General features: G+C 35.9%; 3 protein-coding genes across 3 annotated transcripts in view; 1 reads left to right on the forward strand and 2 right to left on the reverse strand.

The window, feature by feature from the left end:
* SLC18A2 (solute carrier family 18 member A2) overlaps positions 1-2,444 on the forward strand; it is a 38,938-nt gene extending 36,494 nt beyond the window's left edge. The window contains exon 16 of the mRNA XM_050804016.1: positions 163-2,444. Within this exon, the coding sequence (XP_050659973.1) occupies positions 163-267 (105 nt within the window). The 3' untranslated portion in view covers positions 268-2,444. The remainder of the gene's footprint in view (positions 1-162) is intronic.
* Positions 1-24,787, reverse strand: part of SHTN1 (shootin 1) — a 905,549-nt gene that overhangs the window by 379,875 nt on the left and 500,887 nt on the right. The gene's annotated exons all lie outside the window — the stretch shown is intronic.
* The window catches only part of PDZD8 (PDZ domain containing 8), a 106,191-nt gene continuing 84,910 nt past the window's right edge, over positions 3,507-24,787 (reverse strand). The window contains exons 4-5 of the mRNA XM_050803928.1: positions 13,200-13,362; positions 3,507-8,527 (exon numbers count right to left, since the gene is read on the reverse strand). Coding sequence (XP_050659885.1) covers positions 6,324-8,527; positions 13,200-13,362 — 2,367 coding nt within the window. The 3' untranslated portion in view covers positions 3,507-6,323. The remainder of the gene's footprint in view (positions 8,528-13,199; positions 13,363-24,787) is intronic.

The raw sequence follows: 24,787 nt of genomic DNA on the forward strand, positions 1-24,787 counted from the left end.
AGGTCTTTTAGGTCAGGCGTCTGGCGATTGCTCCAAATGACTGGTTAATAGCAAGTAATACTACATAGCTTTCAAATTAATAATCCTTAAAAACAGTAGGTTAAAACCATCTTATCTTTATGAAACAAGAAGTTAATATACTTGCACTTTGCTCTCTTTTAGGCTATTCTCATGGATCACAACTGCCCTATTAAAACAAAAATGTACACTCAGAATAATATCCAGTCCTATCCAATAGGTGATGATGAAGAATCTGAAAGTGACTGAGACCCTCAAAAATCGTCCAAGTGTTTAATTGTATAAAACAGTGTTTCCAGTGACACGACTCATCCAGAACTGTCTTAGTCATACCATCCATCCCTGGTGAAAGAGTAAAACCAAAGGTTATTATTTCTTTTCCATGGTTATGGTCGATTGCCAACAGCCTTATAAAGAAAAAGAAGCTTTTCTAGGGGTTTGTATAAATAGTGTTGAAACTTTATTTTATGTATTTGATTTTATTAAATATCATACAATATATTTTGATGAAATAGGTATTGTGTAAATCTATAAATATTTGAATCCAAACCAAATATAATTTTTTAACTTACATTAGCAAACATTTGGGCAAAAATCATATTGGTAATGAGTGTTTAAAATTAAAGCACACATTATCTCTGAGACTCTTCTAACAAAGAGAAACTAGAATGAAGTCTGAAAAACAGAATCAAGTAAGACAGCAAGTTATATAGTGACACTGCATGAGTGTTATTTAACTTGTAGTTACTATCAATATATTTATGAGTTACAGAGCTAGTTCTCTCAAGTGTAGAGGACAAGAACTTGTGTCAGTTATCTTTTGAATCCATAAATCTTAGCTGGCGTTAGTTTCCTATGTAATCACCTACCTAGAAGAGTTGTAAATTGTATGTTAACACGTTATCTGGTTGGCAGCAGACACTAAAGCCAATAAGGGAAAAATAGTAAATGTTCTGAAAGCAGAGAAAAGCAACCAAACATATTGTTATGAACTAAAAGCTTTCCCTTTAAGATGCATACTTGATTGTCTTACTGGATGAAAGAAAACTGAGGGTACATGTACCTTACACTGTCAAGGTTGTTTAAACATGATAAGGTTAATCGCCATCTACTTCAAGTTTTAGAAAAAGAAACAAGAGGCTAAAAACAGATGCTCTGACTTCAATATCTGACTATATCTTTGATCTGTTTGCAGATCATTCAAGTGTTTTCTAGGAATATGTTTATTTTAGGTTGTCTGAAACTATGATTTTTTAGATTCCTGAAAGTTGTTCACATCAATGTGAAGACAAGTTTTAAATGAAAATGAGGAATGAAATTATGTCTTGAATCATATATTAAGAAGTAAAAATAATAGTGATCAGGCAGAAAAGAAAAATGGAACATCTAAAAATGTATGTGCTAACTACATCATCCAGTGTTCAGTGTCGTGTATTTTTCTAAGCATGACAACATTGATGTGCCTTTTCAGTGTAACAGCAAATACTGTTAGTGAACATTGTCAATTTATGTCGTTTTGTTAAGAGATACGACTGGAGTGTGCAGTGTGGAATGTCTCTAATAATAGTTGTTAATCCTGCAGTTCTATAATCATAAACAAAAATTACTTAGTTTTGTTAAGCTAAGATTGTGTTTGTGTTAACTTGGACATCAAGGAGCAAAGAACTTTAGAACAAAGACTCCTCAATCTTGTGACTTTCTTATTCTCTAGGAAAGTAACACTTCCTTTGTTTCATGAAGCTTTTCTGTGGGGCTTAGATTATTTCAAGTCTGGTTTCCAACTGCAGTGCGTTTGAAGCAAACAAACTTCCAAGTCACTTATTTGGCATTGGTCAACTTGGCCAAGTCTGCTACTTTGGAAGATGGCTCTGGAGGAAATTCTCATGTGGCTAAAAAGGCAGGCTAGTTTTTTACTTCTACAGGGGTAGAGCCTTAAAAAAGAACGTGTTACAAATTGGTTCTCTTTGAGGGTTTCTGGTTCTCCCTGCCCCCAATACCGTATACTTTATTGCAATTTTATTTTTGCCTTCATGGCTCTGTGTCTTTCTGCAAGAAGGCCTGGCAAAGGTATGCCTGCTGTTGGTCCTTCAAGATAAGATAAAATATAAATAAAACCTTCAGAACTGCTTTGGGAGCAAAAGATAGGTTGTACTTGGGGAAAAAAATTATAAGTCATAGAATAGAATATGACTAATATTCTTGGTTAGCAAGACTGAAAAGTTTTTTTTTTTTTTAAATGTACGTACAAGAACAAATAACATACAGTTCTCTGAACATTTATTTTTTGAAGAGAGGTTTTTATGTTCGTACCTGGTAATACAGATACAAAAACCTGAATGAGGTAGCAATGAATATTCAGCTGTTTGACTGCTAAGTGCATCTGTCCATATTTTACCAAGTTTACTTAATAAATCTTCTGAATCATGTTTTGTGCCTGTTTGTATTCCTTTATAAACCAAATGTTGTTGGAATAAAATACATAAGGTATCATTTTGACTGTGGATATTTAATTAGAAACTATTCTTCTGTGCTTGTAGGAATGAGGTAAAAGCCACTCCGGGTTAGCTTGACCATACTTTTTTGGCTTCCCACAATTTATTTTAAATTGAGATATGTAATTAGACACATTCAATGTGGAAAAAAACCAGTAAGTTATCCTTGCATCTATAAACACTGTTGTCCTGTTGGTTGTCAACAAATAACCATACCTGATGAAAATAGCTGTAATATCCACCCATTTGACATAAACCCAGGGGAGTTCCGTAAAACCCTTGAAATCTGATACATTTTGAATGGTGTGCCAATGGGTATCTTCCTGTGGTGAAAGTCCACATCTTTAATCAGATCTTAAAAGGGGATCTATGGCCCAAAAGGAATTAGGGGAACCTCTCCCTTTTTTTTTGGTAAGAAAAGCTGTTATGTCAATTTGGAAGTTAAGGAATATTTTTAAAAGTAGGTATTTAAAATTTATTCACTTTTAGGGAACTTAAGATTTTATTATTTATCTTATTAGTAAGAGCCAAATATTTCCAAATTGCTTTAAAAAAATTAAGCTATACATTTAGAACTTGATAGTACCCCTCAAAATTTTTAGGTTTGTGTTTTCTCCTCCCAGCATCACAAAATAGCCACTTATTTCAAGTACTTCTGATATTGAATGTAAAGCTTGATATGAAGAAATATAGCCTATTATGATTGCTATGCTAAAATGTTGCTCAGTTTGTCTAAACCATTCATTCAGCTAACACTAACGTAGAAAATGTTTAAAGTCTAATTACTAATACATAGCCAAAGAAAACCCATAAACTTGATAATCCATAAGGAAACAATAGTAAAAAAATGTTTTGGGGCAGTCTGCAAAACAGCAATTTTGTTTAGGAAAAGTGGACTTGGTTATGCTTTTCTGCATGGCCAAATTATACCATAAGATAATTCCATAGAGATGCAGCAATCACCTTTTTTAAAGATGTCATTAAATGAAGATATTCTTGTTTTCTGTGGTAGTCTTTATTATTATTTTTTAGCTATTGATACATAGCATGGCAGCAAGATTACATCAGTAATGTAATATAATACAGCTTTTTTCATTGAAGCTTTATACCTTACTATACTCTAGGCTATTTGGAGTGTTCCCCCGCTTGCACTAAAGTACAACTATGATGTCTCTACTGCCTCTCCCAGTGAAATATAAAAATATTGCACTACATTACAGATATAGTTTACAAACGTCATTAGCAGCATTACTGAGCTTTCTATAATTGTGGTCTACGTAGTTAAATACTTTTAAAACATGAGTAGATTCTTATAAAACCAAAGTTCTGCATTATTTCAACAGCTCTTTCAAATGCATCAGTTTCAGCAACATGCTTGGGTATCATGAAAACTTCCATGGTTTAATCAGTAGACACCAGCCACTTACAAGTAGTCCACCTTCCAGGTTATCAATGGTAAGTTATTTTTTATAAAATCAGTTGTGGTTACACACTGAGCAGACTGCTTCAAGTGTAAGTTACAGAACAATACTTTAGCTTTCAGGGAATCTGGTGTATAAATTCTTCTATAGCAGTGTTCTTTTAAAATAAGATCATGTGGCCGGGCGCAGTGGCTCACGCCTGTAATCCCAGCACTTTGGGAGGCCGAGGTGGGTGGATTACGAGGTCAGGAGATCGAGACCATCCTGGCTAACACGGTGAAACCCCGTCTCTACTAAAAATACAAAAAATTAGCCGCAACTGTAGTCCCAGCCACTCGGGAGGCTGAGGCAGGAGAATGGCGTGAACCCGGGAGGCGGAGCTTGCAGTGAGCCGAGATCATGCCACTGCACTCCAGCCTGGGAGACAGAGAGACTCCATCTCAAAAAAAAAAAAAAAAAAAAAAAAAAAAAAAAAAAAAAAAAAGAAAAAGAGATCACGCTTAAATAAGTAATGAAGTATACTGGATGTTTTTGTTATAAACTTGGCTAAGAAAGGTATTTAGTACCTGAAATCTTTACTTCCTAAAGTAACAAAAGGCATAAGACTTGGCTATTGATTTTTAAAGTGGAATAACTTTTCTACCCTCAAAAATGTCTTTCTCACTCATATAAATAATGCCTTTTACTTGTATATCTTTTTACTGTTCAAAGCACTTTTGCAGTTATGCTATTGTTTTCCTCACAACAATACTGTGAGGGAGGGAAAGTATTATTATTCCCATTTTAGAGATGGGTAAACTGTGGGATGGAGTCCTTTTGTAACTGCCTATGTTTGCACAGTTCGTTAATGGAAGGGCTTGAACTTAAACTCTTTTATGGAGTCCTGGACTCTAGACCTGGGCCCCAATCCTTAATATTACACCATGCTTTTTCCTGCCAGCAATAAAAGCTGCTCCATCTAGTTTTAAACTCATGTCAGTTTCACTATATAGCAATCATCATAGCAGTTACCTACACAAGGAACAAACATATACTTGTCTATTTTATAGATATATAACAGACCCAAACTATTAAGGTACCCCAACAGCAGTCAAGCCTACTTGTTTTCCCTCAGTCATGTGTTACTGGAATCCATAAAATGGACCCAGTATGAGTATATCTTCATTTTTAGAGAACTGGTCCCAATTCCTATGTATGAATACTGTCTGTTTTTCTCATTCTTTTCTTAATGAATACTTACTACAGAAGTATTCAGAATGATCACTATTCCTTTACAACTGTGAGATGCCAAAGCAATAAGTATATTTTGCATGATTCCTTTCCTTCACAGAATACTCCTACATTAAAATGTTTCTAAAACAAAACCAGCCCAAACTAGTTATCAACACAGTCATTTTAAAAAGAGTCCTACAAAACTTTAAATACCCTTTCACATGCTTTATTTCCTATGGGAGAACTGATAAGGAAAATTATCATAGATGTTTAAACTTTTAATCATAAAATTTAAATTTCCACTTAAAAGGAAAGCATCAATATTTTAAAAGATTATATTTCAAAATGCTATGTTACTGTTTTTCAGTAATTAAGTCTTGTTATCCTCTACAAAATTCTTGACCAACTGCATTCTACATATATTTCCTATTACATTGTCTTTCAGTGTAAGCTCTTCAAATTAATCACCATGTTTACCATACAGCTGCACAAAAGCTTTAGAAAAAAATTTCACAGGAGTATTGAAAGCAAGCAATATATGTAAAAAAGTTTTTTTTTTTTTTTTAACTAAATCAGCATAACAGACTAAAGCTGCAGCATCTGCTTTCATGTTATGTTTGGCAAAAACAAAACAAAAAGCACCCCCAAACCCCCAATATAACAAAAATCTCAAGCAAGTAGAGACGATAAACTTCCTAACACAAAAGAAAGATTCAAAAACCTGTTCCCTCAATGATTGCTGTTGTCAATTTGGGCATGCAGCAAATTTGTTATAACCATGATGGAAATGAAAATATTTTAAGAATCTAGACAGTATTCTATTTAACACTAATTCAAAAACCAAGAGGAAGGAAAATAACACAAGGGGACACTATACATACATAAACATGAAAAGTCAGCTTATATAATTACATAATTAGAAAAGTTAAAAATAAATTAGTAAAAATAAATTCCCAGTATAAACCCAAAAAAGCATAGCTATAAATGCAATCCGAAACAACCAATTAGTAAGCTGGTCATGTTTTTACTGGAAAACAACCTTTTTCATTTTTGTTCTTACACAAGCAGATAACTGGAGAAGCAGGCCAGAGTGCATAAGAGGATTTAAACATGGTTGTATCTGTGGTACTTTAGATGCAACTTTACCCCGTTCATTTGAAAGTTTAAATAGACCTGTCTGCTACACAGACTCGGATGGGCCAAATAAGTCATCTGATATGCTGCTGAATGGCTGAGAGTCTATTAGTTGGCTTATTTCATTATCAAGGTCTTCTTCTGTATCATCTGTGTACTTGCTTATTTTTTTGGAGTGCTGGTCTAAAGACAGACTTTCTAAAGTTTCTATATCTTCAATGCCTGCTCTGTAGTGGATCATAAGAAGTGTTAGAGCTTGTAGCCTTTCACCTGATTTTGCTAAGGCAGCAGAAAGAAGTGATTTTTTCCTTGTATCAGTTGTCTCTTTTTCTTCTCTAACGAGGGAATTATTGTGTTCCAACTCCTGATCAATTTCATTCTGTAGCTTATCCAACATGAACTCTAGTTTCTGGATCCTTTCCTCTGTAGGCAAGCCCCTGTACAGATCACGACCAATTTCTTTAACTGCAATGAAAACACTGTCATCCAGACCACCCTCTTTTCTCACTAACTTTATTCCTGTGCTGTTTCCCCGTTTAGAAGGACTGTTTGGACCACAGACCTCCGTGTCACTGCCTTCGTTGTCTGACGTGTTGGGTGTGTGTTTTGGTGAAGGTTCTACGAGATCAGTTCCTGGTTCAGAAAGGCGAGTTTTAGAGACTTGACGCAAATTTAATAAACGAGAACTAGTATTGATAATATGCCTTGTCAAACCTGTTGTTTTATTGACTGACTTGCTAGCTTCAGCATCAACACGAGGAGGCAGGCCTAAGAGGGTTTCCTGTCCTTCAAGCCTAAGGTTTTTCAGGGTCCTGTCTATTCGCCTATCAGTTGCTCCACAAACAGAAGTCTCAGCTAGACACTTTTCTTGACATTTTTTATGGCAAACATAAGCACAAAACATACACTGGGAAGCTGCTTTAGTCCAAACTTTTTTCTTACAGTAGTCACACCATGTTGGGTTCTGGAACTGAGTATCCTGGAAACTGTGTTTGTTTTCTGTTAAACCCATCTGTCCAACAAATTGCTCCTCTTTAGGGAGAACAGAAACTTCTTCAACCAAATGGGGTTCTTTTTCTTTCTCTACGTTAGTAACTACATGGTGGTCTGATTCTCCTTCTTTCAAATATTTGAAGTGAATAGTAATGTCACCATAGCAAAATTTGTCATTGAATCCCTTTTGCATACTCAGATTTCGCAGAGCAGTTCTAGTGACTATTGCCTTAGGTGAGGGGGCTTCCAGTCTCAATTTGGAAAGGTATTCCATGTTTGATGTAGCTAGGCATCCTAAAGCCACATCTTCAAGTTTTAAACTAACATGCCCCAAACAGATGAGACCTCCCAACTTAAAAGGATCCCTGCACCACAATGCAATGTTTAGGTACCTGTGACAGGCTTCTATGTCAAACAAACAGGATGCTCTGGTTCTTGTCCATTTTCCTAGCTTATTACGATAAAGAATTTCTGATGATTCCCATGTTTGATGGTCGTCCGAACTGTCCTTAGTAGGGCAGGAAGTTTCTGAAGTGACATCTTTGGCCACTTCTTGCTTTGCTAAAAATTGCTTAGATGCAGCTGCATCATCTATGGGATCCACATTTTTTGCTTGCTTTTCAGCAGATTTATCTACAAGAGGAGGCGGCGGCACCTTCTCTGGCTTTTCAACAAGAACATCTGGTTCTGCCTGATTTGAAGCATCAGTGGAAGGCAAAGGAACTTTCACTTGTGGTCGTGGTGGCACGGGTGGTTTGAAAGTGGATCCTTGGGTGGGTTTTGACACTTGTGCTGGGTCTGTTATCTCAGAAGTTTTTAGGGGTGGAGGTTTATTTCCATCTTTGGACTGAATTTTTGGTGGTAGTGGGTGACTTCCTACAGCTAATTTACGGTTTAAAACTGGTGATATAGCTCCAAGGGGTTTAATAGAAAGTGTTGTTGGAGTACGTTTGGGACTGTGACTTAATGATTGTGCCTCATCTTTGAACTCATTTTGTGCTCTGACATCACTTGCCAAGTCTTCAAATTCAGAATCCAGCTCTCTGCTTTCAGTATCTACTGTCAACCCGGCAGCTTCCTCTTCGTAACCTGATTGGCATGAGCTTGACAAAAAGTTTTCTTCCAACTGGCCAAAGTTATCTTGCAGCACTGCACCTTGATTACTCTGGCCAACAGGCCTTTCATAGTACACCAGGACTCGGTCACCAGCCTGCTTGATAAGTTTCAATACTTGCAGTGTTGATGTAATTTTCACACCTGGTTTAAGATTTTAAAAGGGAAAACACGTAAATTACTGCAATAGAAATTACATTTGTTAAATATATTTAATTAAATATATATAATTGCCATTACCTCTGGTTATTTAACTAATAGAAGAGTAATAGGAAAACCTCAACAATATCTTATTTGGCTTTTTGATGAATTGGTGTGCTAATTCTCAAACCCTGAATGTGCTGATATCCTGGAGATGTTTATCTTTTCAAACCAGATGATGACATAGGATCCTTAAAAGAGTGCCACGATGCTAATTCCTAATTGCTTTTTATCTCTTCATAGGTTAGATGACATCTCTCAGTTTGAACTGAAGAAGTGAACAGAGGGAGATCTATTTAAAGGCTTCTATTAATGGCTATATCAGACTTAGGGAAAGCTGTGATTCCACTGAAGGAAATTCTAAAATACTCCAGGGATTACAAGACATATGATGAATGATTCAAATTAAGAGACCAGTGCTTGAAAATAATGTAGCAAAATACTATACTCTGAATAACACTTTTACAGATTCTTTTTATCAACTCTATCCATCACATTCATCTTTTTCAAAACCAGAAAGAACAAGTAAGGGATAAACTGCTTTGAAGTTAAACAAGTTGGTTACTATCTGCATCTGTAATATCTATGTTAAGTTTTGATTTTTCTAATTTTTTAATTGTTACATGTAGTTTAAAATTCGAAAGGTATAAAAAGATGTACAGTAAAAAATATTCTTTCCACTTCTATCTCCCAGACATACTGTCCCTTCCCTGACCTTAGTAGCTTCTAGTGTATTCTTCTATAGATATTCTAGGTGTGTTAGCACTGAAAGGTGCTACTTGTTTCCTGTCACTATTCCCACACTCTCTAAAACAGCACTTGCCCAAGCTATCCCTTTATGTAGAACTTAGAGAAAGAATAAGAAGGCTCTTTGTTTTCCAAAGATCTTAGGGCCACCCTAAATAAATCTAAGTAATACCACCCCCTTCTCATAACTTGACTTCAGGGTTCCTCAACTTGTGTCCTCTTACATTAGCTGTCTGGGAAGATCAGCCTTTAGACTCGGTCATCACTTGGAACTTGTCCACATCAAAGATCTTTCATTTTCAATTACTCTCTGATCACAATCTCCTATTTTTCACCTCTTACAATCCTGTCTGCTTACTACTTCTAGGCAACTTCCCGGCCCAATCATTCCTCTTTTCTTCTCATGGTCCTGTTGGTCTCCTGATACCACTTGCTCTTCTATCCAACCCTATGTCTCAAGATTACAGTGATATTCTTACCAATATTTTATTGTCTTGTCCTCGTGTTTTTTGATCCCTAGCTTTACTAGCCCCACTATTGCCCTTTCCTGCTGTTGAGCTTGCCACCTAGATCTGCATGAAGTTAGCCATCCATCTTTGGCAAGGTGTTCAGGGCTGCTTAGCATTCTTTTGATTGGTCTCTAAACAACTAAGTCTCTCAAATATCAGCTGCAAACCTTTCCTGTTTCCCTAGAGTCTACTCTCCCTACTCTCTTTTACTCTGTGGATGATATCACCTTATTTGCCAAAAAGATCAATATGAAGCTACCTTTTTTCCCTACCAATCATTTTTAGTATTATCTTCAGAGGAGAAAGTATCCCTCTATTTGTATACTTACTTTGGATCCAATCCTATCTCCTTCCTGACTTTGCTCCATCAATTATCCTTATACTTTTTCTTCCTTCCTGCTTTTTCTTTAAAATTTTTCTTTTTGTTTCCACAACACTTTACACAATTGGTTCTGATCATCTCTCCTCTAGTTTCTTTTTCTCCACCTATACCACGTGCACCTTATATGCAACTGTTACCAAAGTTTGGCACTAGTTCTCTCACCCTTTTTTGCTTTCTCCCTGGTAAATTACAGCTACTCCAGTAGTTTCAAAAACTATCAACTTTTTCTTTGGTTTCCCTTCTTCACTCTAGTTCTACATTCCCAACTACTGGACTTCACCACCTGGACGTTCCTTTGGGACTAAATTTTCAGCAGAGCTAAAACCTTTCTTTGACTGTCTCTCTGTCCTCACTACTATCAATCAACTTGCCACTCCCAGTTAACTTAATCTGAATCCTAGGGATAGCTGACTCCCTAGAAACATTCAGCTGTCAACTCAAACTTGTGATTTCAGGCCATTTTCCTTCCCTGTTCAGATCCTCCTGATAACTGGCCTTCACTTTAGCAATAAACAGCCCTTTACTGCAATCTCTCACTCAGACCTTCCCTACTTTAAACAACAAACATATTGCTACCAAATTTTCCTAAAGTTTTTGCCCCTTTAGCCTACAAACTTATCACATGGAAATTCAGAGCTTTCTAATATGGTGCTTCATTATTTATCTAGCGTTAAGTTCTACTATGTCCTTCTAACCACACTATGTCTCAGCAAAATTATAGTTTGACATATGCATAAATGAAAAATGAGTCCATCTAATGATCTACAGTAGGCAAAAACTTCAACTCAATCTGAACTCATTTTTTATGATTAAAAATCTGCCCTCGTCTCATCTATTCCTCAGTCATCAGGTGTTTTGTGGAGATGGCGATTGTAACTCTCTCTCAGGAATACACCATTCAAGTCTGGATTTTTCTTTTGGAATATTTCAAACATACTCAAAAGTTGAGGAAACAGTAAAATGAATTCCATTTTGAGTTTCAAATATAATATTCTGCCAATCTTATTTCAATTATCACCAATTATATACCCATATAAATGAATCAAAGCTATATAAAAATCTTTTGAAAAATATCTGTTGACATGGGCAAAGTTTACAACACGCTGAAAGAAAGAAAGACTATTACAAAAATGCAGTTTAGAAATTTGTTTCCTAAACAAAAACTGGGAAAGGCATATATTTATGTACAGAAAAAAACAAAAAAACAAGAGACACATACAAAAGTTTTTCTGTTATGTCCCAAGGTTTCAAAAAAAAAAAAATGTGTATTGTATCTGCCCTTCATCTTAATAAATATTATTATTATTATTATTTGAGATGGAGTTTCACTCTGGTTGCCCAGGCTGGAGTGCTGCAATGGTATGATCTCAGCTCACTGTAACCTCTGCCTTCCAGGTTCAAGCAATTCTCCTGCCTCAGCCTCCTGAGTAGCTGGGATTACAGGCACCCACCACCACACCCAGCTAATTTTTGTATTTTCAGTAGAGACAGGTTTCACCATGTTGGCCAGGCTGGTCTCGAACTCCTGACCTCAGGTGATCCGCCCGCCTCAGCCTCTCAAAGTGCTGGGATTACAGGCGTGAGCCACCGAGCCCAGCCTATTGTTATCATTATTAACAAATGTTAGATGTCAAGGGATGACTTTTGCTTTTTCATTCTGTATACATTTATATCGCTTAGGTTAATTAATTTATTTTTGATAATAGGTATTTACTACTTGTGTAATTGAAACACAACCACCAAAAAAGACCAAAAAAATTAGTTCCATCCTGTAGGTAAAACCAAAATATTAAATATTAGTATAATGAATGATGTCTATTTTATGCCTCCCTAAGTGTTTATGCATGAGCATCATTTGGGAGGAGTTTGTGAGAAATGCAGAATCTTGGGCCCCACTACAGGTCTCCTGATTCAGAATGCACATTTTAACATCAGGTCTGGGTGACTGGCATACATGGGAAAGTTTGAGAAGCACTGCTTATGCCATGATCAGAGAGATTCCATGTGAAAATATTAATTGGGCTCCCAGGTATGCAACTAAATAATTTTCATTATTTTATTGTCAAGATGGATTTGAATCAAAGGCAGAGTTTCTTTGACATGTAACCAAGGACAACTGCACCTTGATTTGGGAACTATTCTAACTTATTTATTGTCTAAGCTGTGAAAAAAAATATCACATTGCCCTGAGAAGATCAACTGTGACCAACCATATGTTCAAGAAATCTCTCAACAAGCCTAGAATAGATGGGACAGGTACTACAAAGGTTGAAAAGGCTTGGACTTTTCCCTCCACTGCTGTGCACAGTGAGTCCTACTGCTTAGACATTTATATACAAACAAATAATCTGCTAACTTCGGAGAGTTTTTACTGTTAACAATCCAAGTGATAGGAAGGCATGTAAGTGACACATTTTTCCACCAGTGATTTGGGCTGAATTCTGAGCAACAACATATTAACAAATGGCTGGCCATTCAGATGACACAGGGTCACAGGACAGTTCAGATGTGCCCTCCTGGAAAAGGAATGTTAGTTCCTCTGCTGCTCATTATCTAGTGCTAAGTGATGGGGGCAGTAGTGCTAATATGACCAATTTTAGGTTCAGAGTAGCAATGGTGGTAGTCATACAGAAAGATAACCTAACTGTTTATTTGTCCTTACTTTCACATTCAAGAAAAAATAAATAGAGTAGTAGAAGGTGGGAAGGGAAGGAATAGAGTGGTTATATAAAAGTGGTCTAAATAAAGTATTTTAAAGATTTATACATTAGAACTAAAATGGCATGTATGTTTTAAATGTATTTTGAAGGCCTCCTTCGAATGTTTATTTATAATAAAGTTTATTACTTTATTTCATTATAAAAGTAATATATGCATATTATAGAAACAAGGAAAAAGGAAGGGAGGAAAAACCTCACACCTACTTTGCAGTTTATCTGTAAAGGTAAAGTATAAATATGCATATTAGCATAATTACCTCCAATGGCAATAAGTCGATCTCCCCGCTGAAGATCTGCAATTGCAGCAGGTGAGTTTGGAGCCACAGTTTCAATGATGACGTGCCCAGCATACCCATCAGTTGACTGGACGAGACGAAGTGTAAGTCCAACACTTTGTAAATTCCCTTTTATTAATTCAACCTTTGATAAAGGGGAAAAAACGAAAACGGATTCAATGGATTCCTAGTAATAGAGGAAGAAAACAGTAACAGACTGTTCTGTGCAGAGAGCACCATGGCTGGATGCTGACTTTTGTATCATGGTGAGTATTATTAAAGACAAATAAAGGAGAAAATCTTTACTGTAACAATATAAATTAACTATCCTTAGACTACACATTTAAATCATATAAAAAAAATTAAACACTTTATCTTCAATGTGTTTTATTATTACTCCTTGCTCCATGCTCGTTGTAGAAAATTGGGAAATAAACAGAAAGGCAAAATAAAAAGAAAACCATTCCTAATGATACAATCTAGAACTATTCTATATATTTTCTAATATATATTTAACACAAAATTGAGACTTGTCTCAATAAAACTGAGACATGAATCATGAATATAATTCTGAATCTTGCTTTTTTCAAATATAATGAAAATGATCTATGCCATTCATTATATGTGCTTTGGAAAATCCATTTTTTATGCTGTATCCTTTTCTTTTTTTCTTTCTTTTTTTTGAGACAGGGTCTCACTCTCTCACCTAGGCTGGAATGCAGTGTTACAACCCTGGCTCACTGCAACCTCCACCTCCAAGGCGCAAGCGATTCTCTCACCTCAGCCTCCCAAGCAGCTGGGACTACAGTTGTGCACAACTACGCCCGGCAAATTTTTGTATTTTTTGTGTAGAGATGGGGTTTTGCCATTGTTGCCCATGCTGGTCTCAAAACTCCTGGGCTCAAGTGATCCGCCCACCTCAGCCTCCCAAAGTGCCAGGATTAAAGGCGTGAGCCACCACCCCTGGCCAGTGTATTCTTAAAGTTTCTTTTTTGGGAAGAGGCAAAGGAAAAGAGTTTACATTTATAATTTAATAAGAGTTATCGGCCGGGCGTGGTGGTTCATGCAGGTAATCCCAGGACTTGGGAAGCTGAGGTGGGCAGATCACGAGGTCAGGAGATTGAGACCATCCTGGCTAACATCAATCAGGAGATTGAGATTGAAACCCTGTCTCTACTAAAAATACAAAAAATTAGCCAGGTGTGGTGGCAGTGTCTGTAGTCCCAGCTACTCGGGAGGCTGAGGCAGGAGAATGGCATGAACCCAGGAGGCGGAGGTTGGAGTGAGCCGAGATTGCACCACTGCACTCCAGCCTGGGTAACAAAGTGAGACTCCACCTCAGAAAAAAAAAAAAAAGGAGTTATCATGTGGTGGGGATGGTGGTGCACACCTGTAATCCCAGCTACTCAGGAGGGCTCAGGTGGGAGGACCATTTGAGCCCAGGAGTTCAAGACCAACCTGGGCAACACAGTGAGACCCCATCTTTAATTAAAAAAAAAAAGTTACATTGTTAATGAGATGTCCTGTTCTAACCCATCAAGATCATTTTGTTTTCTAAATAAACCTGCCATCCAATTTTCAGGAATGTGGATACCAGATTAACATCATCTGTGAATTAACGTCATCATCATCATACTATTTGTCCTCATTCAAACAACTGATTTAAAAAAAAAAAACAGGCAGCGTGCTACATCCCAGCTGATGACAAGAATTCAATTAGTGTTTATGGCGCTCAATTACAAATCAGTCTAATTGTATTATTCTGCAGTCCACATTTCTTAAGTCCTGTTCTTCAAGGATATCTCATGAGGGACTTTGCCAAATACCCTAACATCCAAATATATCACTGGCTGTATTGCTTTAATATATAGATCCCACTTGGACAGAAATTCAATTTTCCTACCTAATGATACTGGCTGGTAAAAGAACCCTCACTGGAAGTTGTTCTTTAATTTGGGTGTTAACAAATTTTGTAAAGTTGTTATTTTAAGGAAAATCTTAATCATACTGTGCTCAAGAAATGCGATAGGTGGTCAAATTCTGAATTACCTAAAGGTTTACAAAACACAAAGCCCCTCCAAAACACGTAATTTGTGTTTAAATCTCCCAAGACATTTGTCCAATCCCTGCCTTATGACACAGCAATTAATCACCTTACAATGTAAAGTGCTGTACACGATTAAGGCTTTTAACAAAACCCTTAAGAACATATTCTCTCAAATCCAGGAAAATAAATACATTCCTAATATACAGATTGCCAAAGCTGAAATTTGGAATGTAAGTTTTTCTAACTGCAGGAAGCTAATGATAGCAAATGGGTACAAAACCTAAACAGTGTAAGTCTGAGTACTGTAAAGTTTAAAAATTAACACCTGCATTTGGAATGTGTTTGTGATTTACTCTGCTTTTAAAAGTACAATGGAGATTCAGGGGGTAGGGTTAGGAAGTGAATTGAGGCTAGTGTAAGGTATTAGTGTAATTTAGTTTCTTAATTTATTTTCTATCTATAAATCATAGCTTTCCCTTTGGTTTTCTTAATTCAAATGATACCTGCAGTAAACATTCTAGATGCAAAAAAAAAAAAAAAAAAAAAAAAAAAAAAAAGATAGGGTTTTCAGTAGGAATAATTAGGGCCAATATTACATTACCTCACTTTCTCCCCAATTTTTACTCATTATTAGTAAATACTCTTAATTTCAAGTATATATAGGGAACAGAACATTAAGACACTGTTTCTTTTACTTCTTGTTTGTTAAAAGCTGGTTTTTGTTTCCTTTTAAGCCTGCACACCACTGACCTAATTTTAGATTGTAATTTCAGGATTCCCTGAAATGAAAATTATCACCTTAATTTAAGTTCTGACATGATTCAGGAGTTTCAGAATATAAAAACACCTCTTAATTAAAAACCTGACAAAACAAAGCATTTAAAAATAAGTATTGCATAAAAACATAATTTAAGATAAGGTTCAAGACCATCCAATGATACATAACTTTTGGAATAAAACTGATTTTCCATGAGGGTAAAACTACTAGTTTAAAACCAGAATAGTAAAATAACATATAATACATAATTCTCTCCCATATGTATGCATCTATATTTTAAAATTATTTATGACTATTGGATATGCCTTGCCCTACAAAACATATGCCAAAATAGAACTTTTAAAATGACAATGTAAAAAATAAACATAAATAGAAATCCTAAATATTTTTCCTGTATACGGTGAAGCATGCTGTGGCTTCAACATGCATTCCCTGGAATATAATATCACCTGAGAAGGTTTGGTTTTTAAGATTTTATTACAGAAAATTTCTAATATATACAAAAGTACAGAGAACAGTAAAATGAACTTAGTGGTAGACCATAAAACATGGTAACAAATTCTTCCTATCCTTATAAGCGTTATCTCTTTGCAATGTAACTTTACTAAAGCTGCTGCTAGAGGTATAACTTGCTTTCTTCATCCCTCTCTCAGCAACCAATATAACCAGAAAAAATAAGTGGAGGCACAGGCAAACTCAACATCATCAACCTTGATTTAACTGACACTTATAGAACATTATACTCAACTATGGTAAACTACATTCTTTTCAGGTATACATGATTATATCAATTATATAGATTAAATTCATAATTATAAGCCTTGCTTCCCAAGACACAAAAACCTCCCTCTCCCAGTTGGGAACTAGGTTGCTTCACTGGTGAATTCTGAAAGAAAAAAATAAAACAAGGCAAACATAAAACAAGAAAATAGAAGTACAGACTAATCTCTCTAATGTTCAAAAAGATACAAAATTTAACAAAATTTTAGGAAATTCAACCCAGCAATATATTAAAAAAGACAATAATCATAACGAAGTGAATCAATGTAATTTATCATATTAACAAAACAATGGAGAAAGCCATATTTCAATAACTGCAAAAAAATTAACAAAATCCAATATTCATTAATGGTAAAAGCCCTCAACAAACTAGAAGTATAAGAGAACTTCCTAAACCTGATTAGACATCTACAAAAATCTACAAATAACACAAAACTCAAAGATGAAAGATTTTGTTTTATAACTCAGATCAGTAACAAGGCAAGGATTTCTGCTCTTACCACTTCAACACTGTACTAGAAGTTAAAATCAGTGTAATGAAAAAAAAAAGGAAAGTGTAAAGATCAGAAGGCAGGAAAAAACTGTCTTTATTTGCAGATACTATGATCCTATACATAGAAAATTCCAAGATATCTACAAAACAACTATTAGAGCTATTAAGTGAAATTAAGTCACAGACTACAAGGTCAATATTCGAAAGTCAAATGAGTGTCTATGTATCAGAAAATTATTACAATTACAATTATAAATTATAGAATATATGGAATTATAAATAGAAAAATTAAAAAACCCCCAATCTATTACAATAGTATTAAAAATATTTAAGATTAAGTTTAGTGAAAGATGTCTAAGACCTATATGCTGCATATTACAATATACTGCATTATCATGAGAATTTTAAGGGAAATTAAAGAAGACTTAAATAAATGGAGAAGATACCATAGTTCATATATAAGATTCATTATTGTAAATATGCCAGTTCTTCCCAAATTTATCTACAGATTCAAAACAATCCCAGTCAAAATCCTTGCAGGCATTTAGAGAAGAAATGGACCAAGAACAGCCAAAACACTCCTTAAATATAACAAGGTTGGAGGTCTTACACTACCTGATTTCAAGGCTTGCTATATGTTAGATAAATCAAGACAGCGTGGTATTGGTCTAATGACAGACACATGAAATAATGGAATGATAGTCCACAAACAGAACAACACTTATATGGTCAATTTATGTTTGACACAGGTGCTAGATTAATTAATAGGGAAAAAGGTATGAGACAAGTGGATGTCTGAATAGGGAAAAAAGTGAACCTCAACTCACACACTATATAAAAATTCATGAGAAAAGGAAAATGAACCTAAACTTAAGGACTAAAACGATTAAATTTTTTTTTTTTTTTGAGACGGAGTCTCGCTCTGTCGCCCAGGCTGGAGTGCAGTGGCCGGATTTCAGCTGACTGCAAGCTCCGCCTCCCGGGTTTACGCTATTCTCCTGCCTCAGCCTCCTGAGTAGCTGGGACTACAGGCACCTGCCACCTCGCCCAGCTAGTTTTTTGTATATTTTTTAGTAGAGACGGGGTTTCACCGTGTTAGCCAGGATGGTCTCGATCTCCTGACCTCGTGATCTGCCCGTCTCGGCCTCCCAAAGTGCTGGGGTTACAGGCTTGAGCCACCGCGCCCAGCCAACTATTAAATTTATAGATGAAAATACAGGAGAAAATCTTTATGACATTGAGTTGGGCAAAGATTTCTTAAACAGGACACAAACAGTATAAATCTATATAAGAAAAAAGTTATAAAATGGATTTCATAAAATTAATGACTTTTGCTCTCTGAAAGACGGTTAAGAAAATGAAATGATAAGCCACAGATTAGGAGAAAATATTTGAAAAACATTCATCTGAGAAAGGACCTTGATCCATGAATATATAACTCTTACAACTAAACAAGAAAAAGCCCAATAAAAAGTGGGCAAAATATTTGAATAGATACTTCACAAAAGAAGATACACGAATGGCCAACAAGCATATTAAAAGATGTTCAATTACTCATTAGGAAAATACAAATTCAAATCATGAGATATTACATACCTACTAGAATGACTAAATTAAAGGTGGACAATACCAAGTGTTGCTGAGGATGTGAAGCAACTGAAACTCTCCGATGTTGCTGGTGGGAATATAAAATGGTACAGCTACTTTGGAAAGCAGTTTGGCGTTTTCAAGTTAAACATACACTCACCATATGACCCAGCAATCCTACTTTTAGATATTTACCAAAGAGAAATGAAAACATGTCCACACACAGACTTGCATGCCAATATTCACAGAGCATCATTGGTAAGAGCCAAGAACTGGTCAAATGATGAGGTGAACTCTAACACAAGTAGCAGATGGTCCCTGACTTATGAGGGTTAGACTTACGATTTTTTGACTTTACGACGTGGGAAAGCAATACACTTTCATGTGCTCCTCAATTTATTACGGGGGATACATCCGGATAAGCCCATAAGTTGAAAATATTGTTAAGTAAAAAACACACTATTTTCAATTTACAACAATGGGTTTATCTGGATGTAACCCCAATGTAAGTTGAGGAACATCTGTAATGGATGAGGTGATAAAATCATTCTCTATCTTGACTAAGGTATAGGTTACATGATTGTATACAATTACGAAAATTCACTGTACTCTTAGTAAATTTTATTGTTTAAATTACACCTCAAAATAAAGCTACTAAAAGTAAAGCAAAAACAAAACCTTAAATATGCCAATTTTTGTCCTAAGATGCTTAAATATGCAAATCACTAATTCAGATAACCTTTAGTTTTCCAATTTACCTAATTTAATAAAAGACAACTTGGTATGAATTTAGATGACCCTTAAGTTAATAAGGAAGAAACGCAATATATATGTTTTTTTTCATTCAGCTTATGTCAATCAAATGCATACTGACTCTGACCTACACATAGCTGGAATTACTGGGCTGTATATACAGAATGAAACCAGATATAAGAAGAACAGTGTGTCTGAAAGAAAAAAAAAATGTAACTCAAGTTTTTATTGCTATTAAAAAGAATCAGAACTTGTAATTATCAAATATAGAAAAATAATGTAAGAGCAATAGTCCTGTCTCCTCAAGTCCCCGTTACCCCATCCTCACACCATAGCAATTGCTTTTAAACTCTTTGATTTTAGTCGTTTTGGGGGTTACCTTTTTTCTCTAGATAATATGCATATAGTCATTTCTTAATATACCAAATTTTAGACAATGTTGTCTAAATATAATACACCAACTTTTAGAAAAAAGTTGACTTCCTACTATTACAGACAAGGAGGCTACTCATCTTTCCCCCAAATTATAGGAATTACAGCACTGTTTTTAGTTCTTCCACATAACTTCTTTGTAACTATCATCAATACAGTTATACCCCTATATTTCTTATTTATCAACTACAGACAATATCTATTTGATATCAGGACTTTATATTCTTCCCTCCTTCTCTCCTCCTTATACTTCTACCTTCTAAACTCTACTATCAAAGTTGACAACTATTACATTCCTTTTGTAACTATAGTGAAGCTACAAGGTTGACTGGTTCCAAAACTAAAAATCAGCATATAATGTTTACGATATTGTGACTACATATTGTTTACTGCAAAGCTGGGCATCATTACATTCTGTCTTGAACAGCCTTTTTCTTGAAAGTTTCTTTCCTTTCAACATAGCTTTAACAGTCGGCCCTCCATATCCACAAGGGTTCCAGGACCCCACTCGAGGATAACAAAATCGGTGTACGTTCAGATACATATGCAATGAGGCATATAATGAGGCCTTATACAAAATGAGGCAGTACAATCAGCCCTCTGTATCCATCACAGTCCTCACGGTCCTAATCCACAGCTACTGGGTTTCAGTCCATAGTTGGCTGAATCCTGAGATGTAAATCTGGGTGCTTCCCTATTCCAAAAGATAACCCACAATTAAGAAAAAGTTAACATCTATACAAGTTTTCACTCAAAATCTTTATAGATGGTGAAAGTTTGCCACCATTTACAAATTTAGTAGTTTTAGTTCTCTTTCAGAAAACAAAGAAAATCTGATCCTTCACCATCCACAGTTGGGTTTCAATCCACAGTTGACTGAATCTGGGGATATAAATCCATGGATACAGAGGGCTGACTGTACTTTAATTGTAGAATTTATATATAAGTACTGCTTTCGTGATTAGCTAGTAAATGAATCTATTCATTCATCACATATTATTTAGCACCCAGTTGAAGGGAAGTTTTACTTCACCTCTACTCCTGCTACAAAGAAGCCATTTAACAAATGCAGAAGGAATGATCAGATAAGAATAATTAGTACACCCCACCCCTCCCAAAAGGTAAAGGGATTATGTATTTTAGATTTTAAAAAACACAAGATGTAATAATTCAAGGTAACTTTTTTTTTTTTTTTTTTAAAGACAGAGAGTCTCATTGCCAGGCTGCAGTGCAGTGGCACGATCTTGGCTCACTGCAACCTCCGCCTCCTAAGTTCAAGTGATTCTCCTACCTCAGCCTCCCAAGTAGCTGGGGTTACAGGCATGCGCCACCATGCCTGGCTAATTTTTTGTATTTTTAGTAGAGATGGGGTTTCACCATGTTGGCCAGGCTGGTCTCGAAGTCCTGACCTTGAGTGATCCACCCGCCTTGGCTTCCCAATGTGCCGGGATAACAGGTATGAGCCACTGCGCCCCAGCAGGTAACATATGAATCCTGATCATATCCTAGTTTTTTTTTTTTTTAGTACAAAAACATTTATAGGACATTTTAAAATGGCTGAAAATGAGGTGAAATTAGGGAATTATCAGCTTTTTTGTCTTGTAATTGTTATTGTGGGTATGTAAAATGTTTTTATTTTCAGAAGCTTCAAACTGAAATACTCAGGGTAAGATATCATGATGTCTATAAGAATGCTTACCTATGACTTTAGGCAAATGTTAACCTCTCTGAACTTCATTTATGAAATGGAATAATACCTATCTCAGATGGGGAGGCTATGAAAAGGCTCAGTACTTATTATTACTGTTATTAGTACAACTTATCACTACTAGTAAACAATGGGACTGCAAAAGGAAATTTTTTAAAAAACCAGTCTGCTGTGAATAAATGATCTGGCTGTGGAAACAAGGCAAACATATTATGAAATGGACATCAATGCAAGACATTAGAATTTTCAGACTGTGTTATAGTATTCAAAGATTATTTTTATAGGTTCAAGATTCCAAAACTAAAACAATTTTACAATTATTTGATTTTTAAAAATCTGTCTTATTAGAAGAGACAAAGATGGTGACTTAAATGTCAACATTTAATAAGCGGAAAACAACCCATTCAAACCCACTAGAAATAATTATTTCCAAAAAGCAGAAATTACACCGATCATAGTAGATATCTACTTTTTCAGAAAGTTGTAACTTTCATCCCATCGAAAAGTTCCTTCTATGCAGGAGACTAAAGAAATATCATATTTAGATATAAACGAAAGAAAGAAGGGGGAAAAGGAATAGCAGGAAGAAAAAATTCTATTTCTTACAGCCATTTATCCAAATAAAAATAGAGGGAAGAAAAAATGAACACGGAACAATATAATACTGTCCTTTAAACTGCTGATCAGAATATCTTTATTTAAAAAGAGCAAAGGCGGTGAACGTATAGAGAAAGTATCTGTGATATTATTACAAATACAGATTATGGAAGAGACCCTTGATCAATTCCAACAATGATCAGTAATAGCTTTTCCTTTCTTATGGGAAGCCAACTGGCTGTTTCTAAGTTCTATAAAAATCTGGGTGCTCCTCTATTCCAAAAGATAAGCTACAATTAAGGAAAAGTTAACATCTATAGAACTTCTCACTCAAAATCTTTATAGCTGGTAAAAGTTTGCTTTCTGTGTTTCTTTCAGAAAACAAAGAAAACCTGATCCCTCACAGTCAAGATTCCTGTGATGAGGGAGGTAATAAATGGGGTCATGGCACTTCTCCCCTTTGAATAGTCATCTGGTTACATCCATGGAATTTGTCTGGAAGTTTCAGGCCAAACCCTGCAAGTCCGAATCTGTGGTGATGTAACCCATATAAACTCCAAGGTCCTGAGGCTGTTCAGATCACAAAGACCCTATCTTTTGAGACCAATATCTAAATATTGGTTACCAAGATTTTAGAAAGTATCTAAGCTATACTCTAAGACTAAAGCTTATCGTGCCACGAGACATGTATGGATAAGGTACAATAGGAATTCAGGAGAGGCAAACACTGCCTCTGGGTGAGTGGTCTGGGAAAGCCTTCCTGTAAGGGTATGACATTTAGGTTATGTCTTAAAGCATGAGAAAAATTTGAACAAACAGTCTAGGAGTTGGGGTGGGACATGTGGGATGACTTGAGAGAGGCTATCATTCTGGGCCACAGTAGCATTGTTAGAGCAAAGAGATGGAGGAACATCAAGAAATTAAGGCTGTTCATGGTTTAATGTCAGAGCTTTAGGAAGCTGAGGTCGGAGGGGTGTGGTTCGAGACCAGCCTGGCCAATATAGCAAGGCCTTGTCCCCCCCCCCACACACAAATTTAGTTGGGTGTGGTGGCATGTGCCTGAAGTCCCAGCTACTTGGGAGGCTGAGGTGGGAGGATAGCTTGAGTCTAGGAGGAGTCTGAGGCTGCAGTGAGTTATGATCACACCACTGTACTCCCACCACTGTACTCCAGCCTGGACAACAGAGTGAAACCCCATCTCAAAAAAAAAAAAAAAGAAAAAGAAAGAAAAAAAGAAATTAAAACCATCCTGATGATATCAAGTGAGATTTAACAGAAAACTCCTACCCTAGTTAGAACATGTTTTACTAAGAAAAAGCAGCAGCATTTCATGTAACATATCATAAAATCCTACATATTCTGATTATCTAATAAAGGTCCTATGCTATCTTGCAATAAATATGTATGGAATTTACAAGACCTATTAATATCTATTTGCTAAAATACGTTCTTGAAACCTGTACTTTGTGGCATAATACTTTGTAAGAAAAAGAGGAAATAAAATTAACCATGCTTATTAAATATTTACTATATGCTCAAGTAAAATATACACCAATGTTTGCCAAGCCCTTCCCCAGCTTTGGGACTATTTCTGCAACCCTCTAATTCCATATATGGTAATAGTAGGAACAGCCAGGCTTATATAACATGGTTCCATTGCCCTGCCTCATTAGATAGTCCAGGGGTACACACTAGACCCAAGCAGGACCAGATTTCCTTCCTGGATGTTTGAAATTCAGACTCAGAGCTTCCTTGAATCGAATAAACATACTGTAGCTGAGCTGTCTTGTGTGTGTATTCAGGGACTGGGAAATGGAGAGTGCCAGTCTCCAGAGTGAAGAATAAAGCACACAAACAGCCAGGAGCAGAGAGGAAACAGAGGGACTAGCCTAACAGTGGTTTAGTTTCTCATTCTAGATTGTTTCTAAGGCCTGGCTGTACTACTGCTTAAAGTTGTGCAGAGGCTAACCCACACAACCATGAATAGTGGCCCTGATGCCTGCCTGCCCTTGGGGTCCAGGAAACAACCTAATATTCTTAGAATAAGTACCTTTTTTTGGCTTAACTTTAGTGAGTATCTGTTTCTCTCTAACATGTTCTAGCTTACCAGGCATTGTGTTAAAGACACAAATATATTATAATCAATATCTCATTAAGCTCAAAGTGCTATATATATATTACAAATACATTATAAAGGTAGGTTGTACTTTCTGTGGTTTATCTTGTACCAATAGGCTTCAATTTTGTTGAAATCAAAAAGATTTCTGTGGGAAGAGAAATACTGTTTCTACGACATAAAAAAGTTTTTATCAATTGTCAACAATTGCCGACAAGCCAGGTATGGTGGCACATGCCTACAGTCCCAGCTGCTTGGGAGGCTGAGGTGGGAGGAATG

This window comes from Macaca thibetana, chromosome 9 (assembly GCF_024542745.1).
Source record: "Macaca thibetana thibetana isolate TM-01 chromosome 9, ASM2454274v1, whole genome shotgun sequence".
In the NCBI taxonomy this organism is placed as follows: domain Eukaryota; kingdom Metazoa; phylum Chordata; class Mammalia; order Primates; family Cercopithecidae; genus Macaca; species Macaca thibetana.